The 14,799-nt window shown below is 36.9% G+C and overlaps 1 protein-coding gene across 1 annotated transcript; it reads right to left on the minus strand.

Moving 5' to 3' along the window:
- zgc:136472 (uncharacterized protein LOC678514 homolog) lies at positions 1 to 8,226 on the minus strand. The gene is made up of 11 exons (XM_017456878.3): positions 7,981 to 8,226; positions 7,113 to 7,319; positions 4,855 to 4,988; positions 4,555 to 4,692; positions 4,318 to 4,425; positions 4,096 to 4,221; positions 1,527 to 1,724; positions 1,250 to 1,370; positions 891 to 1,072; positions 358 to 447; positions 1 to 179 (listed from the first exon to the last, which is right to left on the minus strand). Exons 1-11 carry the CDS (start codon positions 8,156 to 8,158, stop codon positions 117 to 119), a joined length of 1,545 nt encoding a protein of 514 aa, XP_017312367.1. The 5' UTR covers positions 8,159 to 8,226; the 3' UTR covers positions 1 to 116.
- Between the last annotated feature and the right edge of the window lie 6,573 nt (positions 8,227 to 14,799).

Consider the following 14,799-nt stretch of genomic DNA (forward strand, 5'->3'; position numbering starts at 1 on the left):
GACATACAGGTTTTGTTTATTTTATTTCTCATGATCATTAACATTTTGTCCTGATTAATTTACAGGCAATCAAGAAGAACTCAGATCTTTTTTTTCTTCCTGTGTGTGTGCGCACACTATAGCTCTTCTTTGGTTGCTGCTTTCTGTGCATCCAGATATTTCTTCCTTTCTATCTCTTCCTAAAAGATTAACACATTTAAAAATGTAGATGAGATGGAGTAAAATGCACAGTGAATGAAACAGCAAGAGAGTGAGCGAGAGAGTGAGTGAGAGAGTGAGCGAGAGAGTGAGCGAGAGAGAGAGAGAGAGAGAGAGAGAGAGAGAGAGAGAGAGAGAGAGAGAGAGAGAGAAGATGACCTTGGCCTTATGCTCTTTGGCTTGTCCTCTCTCTGCATTCACAAACTCAACTATTGGTTCCAGCTTAGTCTGGCCAGAATATGGCACCACCTAAGAAATATTAAAACAGTGTAAAAAGGGAAACATGCCAATTAGTAAATATTGAAGTCTGTAAAATCACAAAAATATATATGATTATGATTGAAAGCACATTTTGAGTGTTAAGTCACATTGTCGTGTTCAAGACAAGAATTTTATAGAAGCTGTCCCTCCTTTGCACAGCCCTCTCATTCCTTTTCCATGCTACTTTATTTTCCTTGCATTATCACCTAGAAGAATTCTCCCCTTCCGTCTTACTCCCTTTCTAATATGCTTTCAAAAAATTTCTCCTCTCGGGCTTTGTCATTTATGCCACTACCTATTACCATATTGCCCATGGTAATGAATTAAACTGGTTAAAACGACACACAGATTAATTTGCAATGGAATTTATTTCGACCACACATACTGTATGTTCATGCAATTTCTTTTCCTAGTAAATGAATAGTTCTTACCCTTTCAGCATAGACTGCAGGAAAGAGTTTAATGGTTGGATATCTGTCTATCATGCGAATGTTTACATCATTTGCAGTTACATCAATTCTGGCAATTACCACATCCTCAGTGTCACTGTAGTGTTTTGCAAGCTCTTCAAATAAAGGAAACAGTGCTCGGCTCTCGGAACTCCAAGGGGCATCTGGACATACACAGATACACTTTTGTGATTGAACATTTTAACCCTCAATACATCCAGTAGTGTAGTTGTCTGCAAAATGTTAGAATGAGACTACTATTTCCAACACTATACATCTTAGCGATTGCGTTTTTGGACCTATGTATGGTTAATCTGTGTACACAGTGTAATGGCACCTACAGAAAAGAACTAAGACATTCTTGTTTTCATTGAAAGCCACCCTTTCGAAGTTAATCCCCACCAGCTCTTTTACTGGCTGCTTGTCCCAGCCATCAGGGATTGGCTCACTCTGTAGCTTTGGCTATAATGCACACACACACACAGACACACACACATACACACACAGACAAACACACACTGTACACAGACATCTGGTTGGGATATTCTATAAAATTATGCATTTAAACATGTGGATATAAAGAAAAGCAGAATGTTAGAGAGTAGTGTGTGTACTCACCTTAGCATTCCCCTGTAAGTAACTCTGGCAGAAGTCAGTGATCGTTTGTATGTCCAGTTGGTCTGAAGGTAATTGATATTGTACATTGTCTGTCAAGTTAACCATGCGTACCAGTGGTGAATCCTCCTTCCTCACACGGAAATACTCTAAGATACGTCCATTCCGAGGTTCACCCGTATCGATCAGGACAAACAAAACCTATATGGAATATCTCATTTTACCTTTAAACAGCCATACATGTGTACTAAAATTATTTTATAACAGGGAAAAAACTGCCAATATTAAAAACAAATCAATAAAATACTGTCTAATGAGTTTACTGATCTCTCGCCCACAATTATACAACCCCAATTCCAAAAAAACATTTGGGACAACTGTGTAAAATGTAAATAAAAATGCAATGATTTGCAAATCTCATAAACCCATGTTATTCAAAATTGAACATAGAAAACACATTAAATGTTTAAACTGAGGAAATAAAACATTTAAAATAAAGTCATTTTGAATTTGATGGCTGCAACATATGCTTCCATCCAGATTCCATCCCATCTTTACTTTTGAGAGACTCTGCCTATACCCAATATTGTTACTGGCCTGTTGCCAACTAACCTAATTAGTTGCAAAATGTTCCTCCATGTCATATTACAGCAAACCAGCAACTCCATTTCCCAGGATGCACCACCAACTACAAACATGGCCGAAGAGGACTACACTTCCCACACACACATTCACCTTCTCCAGAATTCTAATCACACACACCAGTTGTCAATCTCATACTCACTCACTCCACGCTATATAAGAGAATGTTCAAACACTTAATCTTTGTGAAGTATTATGTGTGTCATCTGTATACCAAGCTGCTGATCCTCGTGTTTTCCGTCCTAGTTTTGATCTTGTTCTAGCCCTCATTTTCGATTCTTGTTTATGCCCGTTTGCCGACAGCCTGACCTATTGCCTGTTTATGACCATGTCTGTGTTTCACGATTTGGATTTGTCTGCCTGTCTCTCACATAATAGAGCTCTTATCTGCATTTGCATCAGTCCTCAACTCCATTACGTGACACTCCAGCTGTTTCTTTTTAGTAACACTTACTTTTCCAGACTTTTGTTGCCCCATCCCAACTTTTTTGAGATGTTGTGGCCATCAAATTCAAAATTACCTTTTTTTTTTCTTAAAATTGTACATTTACTCAGTTTAAACATTTGACATGTTTTCTTTGTTCTATTCTGAATAACATATGGGTTTGAGATTTGTAAATCATTGCATTCTGTTTTTACTCTCATTTTACACAGCGTCCCAACTTTTTTAGAATTGGGGTTGCACCATGATTTCATGAAACATGGTATTTTGTCTGTCAGGGCCTGGATGTTTCATATTATAAATCAACTATTAGATTTGTCACAGTATCATGGTATTACAGTTAATCGTAGTTTATGATCTAATGGTTATTGCAACAATGACATTTTCGAATTCTGCCCCATAATGTGCCTGTGCATTTGTAAATTATTAGCTTAGAACCACAATACTTTGATTTTGTTATCATACCATAAAGAATGTCAAACATAAATTAAGAAAATGTCAAACATCAACACACAGACAGGACAGGTGATGAATTAAAAGCAAGACCTAAAGTGTCTTAGTAAGGTGTTGGGCCATGTTTGAATTAGCTTTAATTAGTCATGTTATAGATTCTACAAGCCTGTGCAACTGTGCAACAGAGATGAAAACAATTCTTCCAAAAGACAGTGGGTTCAAACAAAAAGTGCCATATTTTGAGTTGTTTAACACATCCAGATGTTATATAAGCAAATGAAAGCTAAACTTCTGATCTGTGCATTGTCTTATATTCATCTTTTGATCTCAAACCAAAATGTCTTCAATGAAAAGCAAAAACAAAAGAATTGGACTTGCTGTTACAATACTTTAGGAGGGGACTGTACATATAAAAGTCACGGAGATCACATTTTTCCCCATTCTGATGTATGATGAGGACATTAACTGAAGCTGTTGATCTGTATGTACAGTATATGATGTTATACTTTGCACTGCTGCCACATGACTGGCTGACTGGCTGATTGTATGAATAAGAGTCACTGTAAATCAGTACAGACTTATTATGGCTGATCACCTTTAAACTGTGATGAAACATTTCTATCCTGATGGGAGTTGTTACTTCCAGGAGGACAATTCCCCATTCAGATGATGCAAGGGCTCACTGTATGGTTTGATGAGTATGAAAATGATGTACATTGTATGCTATGGCCTTCAATGTCACCAGATCTCAACACACTTGAACACTTATGGAATATTTTTGGAGTGACAGCACTCCATCAACAAAACACCAATTGAGGGAATCTCTTTTGGAAGAATGGTGTTCATACCTCCAGTACAGCTCCACAGAATTGTAGTATGCTGCAGAATGTTGTACTATGTAGTATGCAGTATGTTAAGGTGCACTGGAGCTGTTTGCATAGCTCATAGAGACCCTACACCTCACTAAGACACGTGGTTGTGTTGTTTTTACTTTAATTCATCAGCCATACATTACATAAAACACTGTATCCATACCTTGCCTCTATATTCTTTGGCAGAGTTTTTGAAAGCACGATATGTTTCTCTGAATCCTTTCTCAGATTTATCAATGAACAAAACGAAGTGATTCTGCACCACAGAGTTTAGTATCTTAGATGATGTCTGAGGGGAAGCAAAGAGACAGAACCTCAAATTGACATTTAAGACCCAAGTTCGAGTTGTTTAGAGGGAAATCTACAAAGACTTAAGTATAAGAACCTTGCCATTGTACTCAGTCACCAGAGGCATCTCATAGACTCTAATGAAGTGAATGACTTCTTCTTTCACTGTTTTGCTTGTCATCTCAAATATTTCTGCCATTTTTGACTAGAACAATACAGTGTGTTGTATAAATTTGACACATATCTGCAATATGTTATTCACTTAGAGTTAATAAAGTATAATTAATAAAGTGAAGTAAACTAATATTTCCATGTCTAGAGGTAAATTTCTCACCTTTCTGAGAAGCACAATTGAGTCATCAAATATATCATACTTGCTAAAGATCTGCTTGCTTTCTGTTACACAAAAGGCCAGGTCAGCAAGATCAGCAGCCACATCGTAAAACACCTTTACTAAGCCCGTCTCAAGATCCTAAACACACACACACACACACACACACACACACACACACACACACACACACACACACACACACACACACACAGAATTTTTAAAATAAAAATAAAAAGCTACAGTTGAGGTCATAAGTTTAACCCAACTGCAGAAAACTACAAAAGGTACTAAAGATATTACCTTAAATAATCCTAGAACCACAAGCTCGTCTTCTGCAAGTAAGCTCTCCAACTGGCTGAGATCAGTAATAAGGTCAGCACTAGGGCCCTCTCTCCTTTTAAGCCATGTTTGGATGGCAGTGGAGCTCTTCAGAACTAGAGCAAAAACAAGATTCAAAGCTTAATTTTAATGTTCTTTAAATCTGAACCATTCATATACAGTATAGTGTGTTGGTTTCTCACAAAAACATATTACCAACCAAGCTGAGTGTACATGCCTGAATGATTAGGACATCATGCTGTTACAAACAATATGGTAAATGGTCTGCATTTAAATAGCACTTTTATCCAAAGTGCTTTACACTGTGTCTCATTCACCCATTCACACACGCACTCACACACCAATGGTAGCAGAGCTGCCGTGCAAGGCGCTAACTTGCCATTGGGAGCAAATTGGGGTTCAGTGTCTTGCCCAACGTGGGCCGGGAATCGAACCGCCAACCCTATGATTAGTGGACAACCCGCTCTACATAGCACACAAGTCAATCAATGCTACATAGCACACAAGTCAGAATGCTTACAAATGTGTTTATGTTAACGAATTAAGGAGAGATTCGTGCATCTCAGTGCTTAAATAATGATTAAGACGTTGTAGTTAAAACACAGAAGAAACTCTGCAACTATCTGTTACAATGGCTGCTCCGAGAAATCCTAATACCCTTAGAAGAACGCTGTGTATTCACCAACAAGAGGACATGATGAAATGAGAGAGGACCTGACTTCTGCTCCAAGAAAAAAACAAAAAACAAGATGTTAGTTTGACAATTTATTCATGAAGATATTGTAAAGACGTTGTTTAACCCTCAGCAGGGCGTCAACAACTCAGAGGATCGTCTCTTAAGTCCGAGGGTTCTTTAGGAGGTAGAAAAACATTTAAAGACGATGTTTTAAAAGAAATGGGTGTTTCGTCCATAGTGGTAGAAAAGAAAAATGGTTGTACTCCAATGTGAAATAAATCAGTGGAGACACACTGAGTACATTTCTGTTCCACAGTCTATTAGGATCCCCATCATTAATCGATTTATTTCACATTGGAGTACAACAATTTTTCTTTTCTACCACTATGGACGAAACACCCATTTCTTTTAAAACATCGTCTTTAAATGTTTTTCTACCTCCTAAAGAACCCTCAGACTTAAGAGACGATCCTCTGAGTTGTTGACGCCCTGCTCAGGGTTAAACAACGTCTTTACAATATCTTCATGAATAAATTGTCAAACTAACATCTTGTTGTTTTTTTCTTGGAGCAGAAGTCAGGTCCTCTCTCATTTCATCATGTCCTCTTGTTGGTGAATACACAGTGTTCTTCTAAGGGTATTAGGATTTCTGGCAGCAGCCATTGTAACAGATAGTTGCAGAGTTTCTTCTGTGTTTTAACTACAACGTCTTAATCATTATTTAAGCACTGAGACACACACATCTCTCCTTAATTCGTTAACATAAACACTGTTGTAAGCATTCTGGTCAGCAGAACCCATCTGAAATCACATGTCTCTGTTTCACACATTCAGATCAAACAGTGTTACAGAGGTCATAAACTTGACTGTCAGCCAGTGGGGACATGGGATGTCAAAGCATAGACAAAAGCTTATGTATTTATATTAACCACTTTTCAGACGTATTTCACCATAAACATTCTCATTAAAATAAACACCTTTGTTTGAGGGCTTACTTCCTCACACACCCCTCTCCACCACTGCCCAGACACACAGGAGCCAGATTGACCCACTGATACAGTCAATAGGGTTACCCCCACCCCTGGTCATATATTAGGTTACTTACAGAAACGTCGGCCAGGGAAGCACAAAGGGTCATAAATCAGCACACACTACTTTGGTTGACAGTTTGACAGAAAGTGTATGATATAACCACTCAGATTAAATAAAAACATTTTTTATAATGTGCGCAGATGAAAAAATTATGCCACGTGTTGTTAAGGAAATGTTTGCTGATAAGGTTTTGTTCTGTGAACAACTTGACCTTGGTCCAAGGTTATTTTTATTCCTTATTACATTGTCAAGTGAAACTTTTATATTTTCTCTCATGGTCTTTTATATAATTATCAAACCTGCTAACACTACAAGTAGCACTGTGTTATTTCTTACATTATCTGATATTAGGTCAGTTGCACTGAATTGAGCTTTTATAGGTCCTGAAATAAGTATAGGGCCATCACATAATCACACCATAATAATTATGAAAAATAGTATTTCTACATACCTGGACATTGAACAGGGTTATACTTGTCTCCAGAGAGGTATAGTCTTAATGATGGCACTGTAGTTACGTTTAAGAATTTGGCAAGGTCTTTTTCTTTAGAGACATCAATCTTTCCTAGTTTCACTGATGATTTGGTTTCTTTGAGCTCACTGGCCGCCTTTGCAAACTCTAGAATTGAGCCAAGAGACTCACCAGAGAGAGCAGCATCTATAAAAGAAAAAAGAAAAAAGCATATTAATTAGGAAAATATCATCACACTATGATCATGAATACAAAAGGAAGAGTAAAAAAAAAAAGTTTAAGTAATGTAAACTTGATATTCAATTCAAAATGTTGCTTTTCTGTCAGGATTAGTGATTCATATGTAGTTTTCGTTTATGTACAATCGATTTTATCATTCACAACTGTTCTTGTGTTATGTATTAAGATTTTTATATTCTCTTAAACTGTAGACATCTTGTTACTATATTTTGACCAGACACTACCAAATGTCTTTACCAAAACAAGCACTCAAATCACAAAACAGACAAATATGTCTATTTAAAAGGTGTACAGCTTCAAGTCTGTTATACTGAAACTACTTTGTTCAAGATACTGAAATAACTGTAACAGGAAACTACAACAATCATAACCGGCGCACTACTTCTGAGAATGCAGAAACACTTTTAGAAAGCATGTGCTTCTTTTTTTGTAGTTATACACTAAATCTCTTTTCATTTTGAAAGGTATGGCATACAAATGCTCTCTCTCTCTCTCTCTCTCTCTCTCTCTCTCTCTCTCTCTCACACACACACACACACACACACACACACACACACACACACACACACACACACGCACACACACACACACGCACACACATACTCACAGAAGTGCACCAGTAACTGGCTGTGTTGTTTCAGTGCTTGGTTAAAGTTGCTTTCAGTCAACACCAGCACTTCTTTATCCTCTGATATGGGTTCACCCTGTTTTTTGGCCAGTACTCCACTTAAACATGCACCCAGCAAGAGCTCAATGCACACAATATATATCTGCATGGGCTTCATGCTGCCTTGTTTTACACCAAGCTCACTGGCTTAATAACCTTTCGGGCATATGTAGGAGTAAAATGAATGACTCTTTGTAGTAACTGATATCTCTGTGTACTTTGGTAATGTAGGTATGTGGTAGTGGACTACTTGTAACCAATAAAAGGAGAGAAAGAAGTAGAGATAAGACTCACCATTAGCACAAAGGAGTAAGTGGGTGACCTTATAAAGTAAAAGAGCTCAGTTTTATCTTTTGGCCTGGACTGATATGGTTGTGTAACCTCTGTGCTTACTTGTAGTTCCAGTAAAACAATTGCCTCATATCTACAGAAAAGAGAATCTGTTCCTCAGAAATCTCCTTTGTTCACTCACACCATGATACATTTCCACAAACATGTGTTGGGAAGACTAGACTTTGATAGATCTCTGTTTTTTAAATAAAACAGGGATCTCACTCACAACTGATTGTCATACCACTGAATGAAAAAAAAAAAAACTGACTTCACCTTCAAATTAACTGCTAATCCTAGAGGTTCACATACTTTCCCCACTCACAGATATGAAATATCGGATCACGTTCCTCTATAAATAAATGGCCAAGTGTAATATTTTTGTTTCATTTGTTTAATGGGAATCTCTTTGTCCACTATCACTATGGTTTAGGTCATATTTATACAGATATATAGGAAATTTAAAATAAATAAATAAATAAATAAAAGGGTTCACAAACTTTCAAGCACCACTGTACCTGGGAAATCTACAAGAGAAGGAATAATTAACAGAAAAGAAAAATTCAAAACAAAGACTTAAATATGATGAGTAAAATCCGACTAATGGATTAACATTTTTGCCAGTGCAAAATTTCATTTACGATTACATGAAGCATTTTCTATATTTTAGCCGACTTATGCTGTAAAACTGTGTGAACCAAAATTCTGCTTGTTCTAGAAAACATTTGAGTGTAAAATACAGTACATTGGGTGCATAAGACAACTTCTTTTTCAGACCAGCAGATGGAGGCAGTGATATGAAAACCACTTCTTTTCATATTATCACTCATCTTTACATTTTTCTTAATCACGTAATTACAGATCTTGCTATTTCTATTTTCAAAGTCACTAGATATTATTTAATGCTATCACAGCATTAAAATCTGCTGAATAAACAATAGTTTCTGTATCAGTAATAATGTACAATGTGTACACAGTCTAGCATCAGAGAACAGTGTAAGCGAAATAGTAAATGTCAGAGCTGTTAGATAGGGCATAATTCTATATAGTCATAGAGATTCTCGGACTTCAGTATTCAGTTCTGGTGATTTTATCATATTTATGGGTAATCAGATAATCAGACATTCAGACAGACAGCTGCATTCATGATTTTAACAGGTTTCAAATCCATGATGCACTAATGGGTTCAGGCGGTGTTTCCTCTGAATACCAAACATGATTTGCCAGTTGCACTGTTTTTCTTATTGTTGCCAATTTTTGCTGCTGTTATTTTTTCTGTTTCTGTTTTTGTTAAATGTTTGGCACTTAAAGGTATGTTATTATTTATTTTTCAACTTTCTTGAATGTTGCTGTTGTTGAGTTCATGGCTGCTTGTTAGAAGCTCTCTTGATAGTGTTTTTTGTTTGTTTTGTTCTGTGACGAAGACCAAGTCAAATTCCTGTATGCAAATCATTCAAGAGATTCTGATTCTGGTGAACGAAAACCCTTTTCTTAAACAACATCCAAAAGAAACACTGACCTTACAGTCTATAGTCTGTCCTTTTAAGTCATTTTGTATTTTGATTGAACAATTGCATGCTTAGACTATCTACTTTTAGTTTTTCCTCCAAATGTGTTTTAGGGTTAAAAAGGCATATAAATGTAAATAATCCACTTTGTTTGCATTAATTACTCCCATGTGTGCATTTCTCATTCACCACATCAGTGACTGCTGATGATTCGTGTCAGAGAAGCAGGTTACAAAATATCATCGGTAATGGATATCAAATTGACAAGACTGTTACTTATAGACTGCATGAATCTACAGTCTGGGCCCAGTGTCACTTCTTCACTCTGGGCCCAGTGTCACTACTTCTTTGTCAAGACATTTGTCTTGCAAATATCTGATGTAGACGCCAAAAATGAAACCTTACTGTGATGACGATTTATCTTTTAAAGCCATGAAGCTTACTCCTACTAGCTCATTCATACCAGTCACCCATAACTCTTGAGATACTCTTATATGTATCTTAGTTTTTTTAGAATAGACTTACTCTGAATAGAGCGTATCAGATCTCTTTCTCTCTTTAGAACCTTTTCATTGGCTTTTTGTTATGTTATTTGTGTAATTTTCCTCATATTCGAATGCTATTTAAAAGTAAATTCTAAATATTCTAAATATATTTAGTAAACAGACTAAACATAATATACATCATTGTAATATTATACGCATTTGCTTCTGTCATTCCTTGTAATTTGGTACTTTCCCAGCAAATAGACCTTCTCCATGATGGCCATTGTTTTCCTTTCATAATGGAGTAATGATTCTGTCCGATTGCTATTGTAAGTAATTTACATCAGACAACATAATGTTCTTATGAGGTGTTTGGGGCACATATTACATCCAGATGGATGATGCTTGTGAGACTTCTTGCTGTGGTTGCCATGGAAGACAGCTATCCATGCCTGCATTAAACAAACAATGGAAATCAAGCCTAAACCTGCAGAGAGGACTGCTTTACTTTTCTTTTTATAGTAAAGGAAGATTATCTGATATATTTTGAAGTATTTGGTATAGTTCCATTAAAATAAAAAATCTATTGGTTATTGTTTTAGTAAATCCTAATTTGATTTTTACAGTTATAATCAATAGTTAATTATCTGATGTTTAGGTAGTGTGATACGATTTTGGACCATAAACTACACTGCTGAAGGTGAATAAATATTTATTCTGCAACTGTGTCTAAAATATTGTATGTTTTGTAAGTCATTTGGGTAAAAGAATGCATTGAGGGAATGATGACATTTAGAGCAGTATATAGAGTGAATGGAGTACCATTTAGGGTTCATGATAGTCTTTTTAGAAAATAATTTTCCAACATTGAATCTAGGAAGACATTCAGCAGAAAATTCTGCAAAAAGACCATAAAAGTGTCAAATAAAGTAACAGGGTTTTCCATCCATCAATCCATTTTCTGTACGACGTATCCTACACAGGATAAGTCGGAAACTACCCTAGGGGACGTGGGGCACAGGGCGGGGGACACCCTGGATGGGGTGCCAATCCATCATAGTGCACAATTGCACACACATTCACACACCACAGACAATTTGGAAATGCCAACCAGCCTACAGTGCATGTCTTTGGGGAGGAAACCAGAATATGCAGAAGAAACCCTCTTGAAGCATGGGGAAAACATGCACACCCCACACATACAGGGCAGAGGTGGGAATCAAACCCCCACATTTGGGGGGTTTGATTCGCACCTGGAGGTGCAAGACAAAAGTGCTAACAACTATGCTACCATGGGGGGCATCCATAATTACTTAAGTTTTTGTTCTATATTAATAATTTGCTTTCAATCTACAATTTTACTAACAGAGTTATACAACCCCTGGCAAAAATTATGGAATCACCATAATGTTCACCCAGCTTTTTTACTTTGTAGCAATTAAACAAATCACAGATTTGTTTATTTGTTTACACAGACATAAAACAATTTTTTTGTTTAATAGCTGAACATTCTGGCTTAATGAAATGTACCTCAAATAAATTAAATCAACTTGTTTTAATTAATTGCATATTTTTTTCCAGATCAAGTCGATGAAAAAATGATAGAATCATCAACAAAAAAATCACAATTAGTACTTTGTTGCTTATCCTCTGGCTTTTATGACAGTCTGAATTCTCTGAGGCATGGACTTCACTAATTAAAAAGCTGGTTCCAACTTTCTCGAATAGCGGTTGACAGATCAGCTTTGCAGGATGGAGCCTTGTCATGGACCAATTTTTTTAATTTCCACCATAAATTTTTTATCAGATTGAGATCCGGACTGTTTGCTGGCCAGGTCATTGAGTTGATCTGCCTTTCCTGAAGAAAACCTTTAACTCTCTTTGCTCTGAGGCAAGATGCATTATCATCCTGATAAATGACTTCATCATCATCACCAAAACTATTTTCGATCAATGGAATGAGAAAAGTGTCCAAATGCTGTGCACTGACTGTTGAGGTCTCCTTTACCTGTTATGCAACCCCATATCATAAATGAGTGGGGAAATGTGATTGTTTTTTCAGGCAGTCATCTTTCCATGTTTCATTAGAACAGCACCAGACAAAAGTTCCAGCGTCATCTCCTTGGCCAATGGAGATTCGTGATTCATCACTGAATATCACTTACTTCCAATCATCCACACTCCATGATTGTTTCTCTTTAGCGCACTGTAACCTTGTTTTCTTCTGTTTAGGTGTTAGTGCTGGTTTTCGTTTGGCTTTTCTGTATGTAAATCCCATTTCATTCAGCTGATTTCTTACAGTTCTGTCACAAATATTGTCTCTGTTTCTGCCCCATTTGTTTATTATTTGTTTTGTTGTGCATTTTCTATTTTCAAGGCATATTGCTTTGAGTTTTCTATCCTGATGTTTGACGTCTTCCTTGGTATACCTGTATGTTGTTGTTTTTTTATCACCTTCCCATTTTGTTTATACTTGCACCAAATTTTAGACACAGCTGACTGGGAACAACCAACACCTTTTGCCACACTCCATGTTGGATTTCCTTCTTGAAAGAGTTTTATAATCCTTTCCATTGTTTCAATTGTCAATGCTCTTTTTGGGGCCATGGTTCCTTTCAAAAAGTCCAATGTTAAGATCTGTAAGCCCTCTTTTAAGGTCTGATAGCACTCTCTTTTCACTGTAGACTAATTAGCCTTTTTAGACTTGTTCTGGTATATATTTTAGAAATGCAAATTAAATTAAATTACATTTTTCCTCAGGTTTGGGGGGAAAATATGCCATTAATAATATGCCATTAATTAAAATAATTTCATTTAACTTGTTTGAGGTATGTTTCATGAAGCCAGAATGTTTAGCTATTAAGCACAATTGTTGTGTGTCACTTTCCACATTCCAAGTGATTTTGCCAGTCAATCTCATTCTATTATTGAAATAAAGGCTGCTACAAATGACAACCCCACAAATTTGTAGGAATACACAGCATCAGTGCCTGACTACATTAGCAAGATGATGTGACTCTAAGTCCATCACCATACATGCAAACCGGAAGCCTACAGATAACTGCAGAAATGAGTGTGCTGCTGAAATCCACCCCAAAGTGCTGCAGCGTGCTGCAGGGAAGACCAGGTGCTCAGGAAATATGCTGATCAGATGTCCTAATCGACATTTTCCAAAACCTCCCTGATACAAAAAGTTGTCCCTGTGTGCTTCAATATGACCACTATCATCCTTGTGCCAAAGTAATCGTCTGTGACCTGCCTCAGCTCCATTTCCTGCAGAGGTTGAAGAGCAGCTAACCTCCCCCCTCCAGTCCTCATCACCTTCTACAGAGGGACAATAGAGAGCATCCTGACCAGCAGTTTTAATTAGTCAGTTGCTTACGAATGGGACCTCAAGAGTGGCACTCATGGAGTAATGTCTTTCTAATGAGCTCACTATAAGAAAAAATCTGATTAAATGTGTTAATTTCAGTAATATTAAAGATTACAGTTTAGGGAATTATACAGAGTTTATTACATGTAATGTGGTTGTCTCATTGTAAGTTGCAATTGAATATATCATTTAGCATATTTTTAAACTGATATGAATGGTATGAATATTGGTTGATGTTAGATGTCTTAATTCAGGCTATTAAGCAGAATATGCCATGAATGTGTATACAACACATTGGTAAGTGTTAACTTGTTTATCAGAGTTTGCTGCCATTATTGAACTGTCTAGAGGTGCACTTGTTCTTGTATGCATACCGATACAGATACAGCCATCTTCTGGACATATTTTAAATTATATAGAACTATTTGTGCTGGTTAGTTAAAGCTAATTGCTTCTCTTTCTATAGACCACACACACACACACACACACACACACACACACGCACACACACACACACGCACACACACATTCATATGTCCTCACTTGCACCTGCAGAGAGTTCTACGCGGAAAGGTAATTTATTTGACTAAGTATTTGAATTGCCGGGACGCCTTGTCTGTCTCATCTCTGCTCGGATGTCCACGCTGACCAAAATCATTCTGAACCAGCGGACTTGATATCTGCATGGCAACCATCATGAATAGGATTAGATGCTACAGCATCATGTTTCACTTGACATATTACTTTAAAATTACAGTTGATTTAGTGAGGACACTTGTCTATTTTACTAATAACACTGCATTGGCTAGTTCATTAGAGCTATAAGAGAGCAATGCAATTATTTTTGCCCTCCTGTGCGAAGTTGACTCAGACTCCAACACTGAGCACAGCAGAATACCTTACAAACTAGCAGGCTTCAATGCTTTCTGGCATTTTTCTCATCTCTCTCTCTCTCTCTCTCTCTCTCTCCACTACCAGAAAGAGTCCTTTACTGTGAAAGACCTCTTAGTTGGTACAGTGGGTTCATTGTTAGATAAACCAGCCTTGTCTCTTTAATTTATCA

This window comes from Ictalurus punctatus, chromosome 26, assembly GCF_001660625.3.
Source record: "Ictalurus punctatus breed USDA103 chromosome 26, Coco_2.0, whole genome shotgun sequence".
Lineage (NCBI taxonomy): Eukaryota > Metazoa > Chordata > Actinopteri > Siluriformes > Ictaluridae > Ictalurus > Ictalurus punctatus.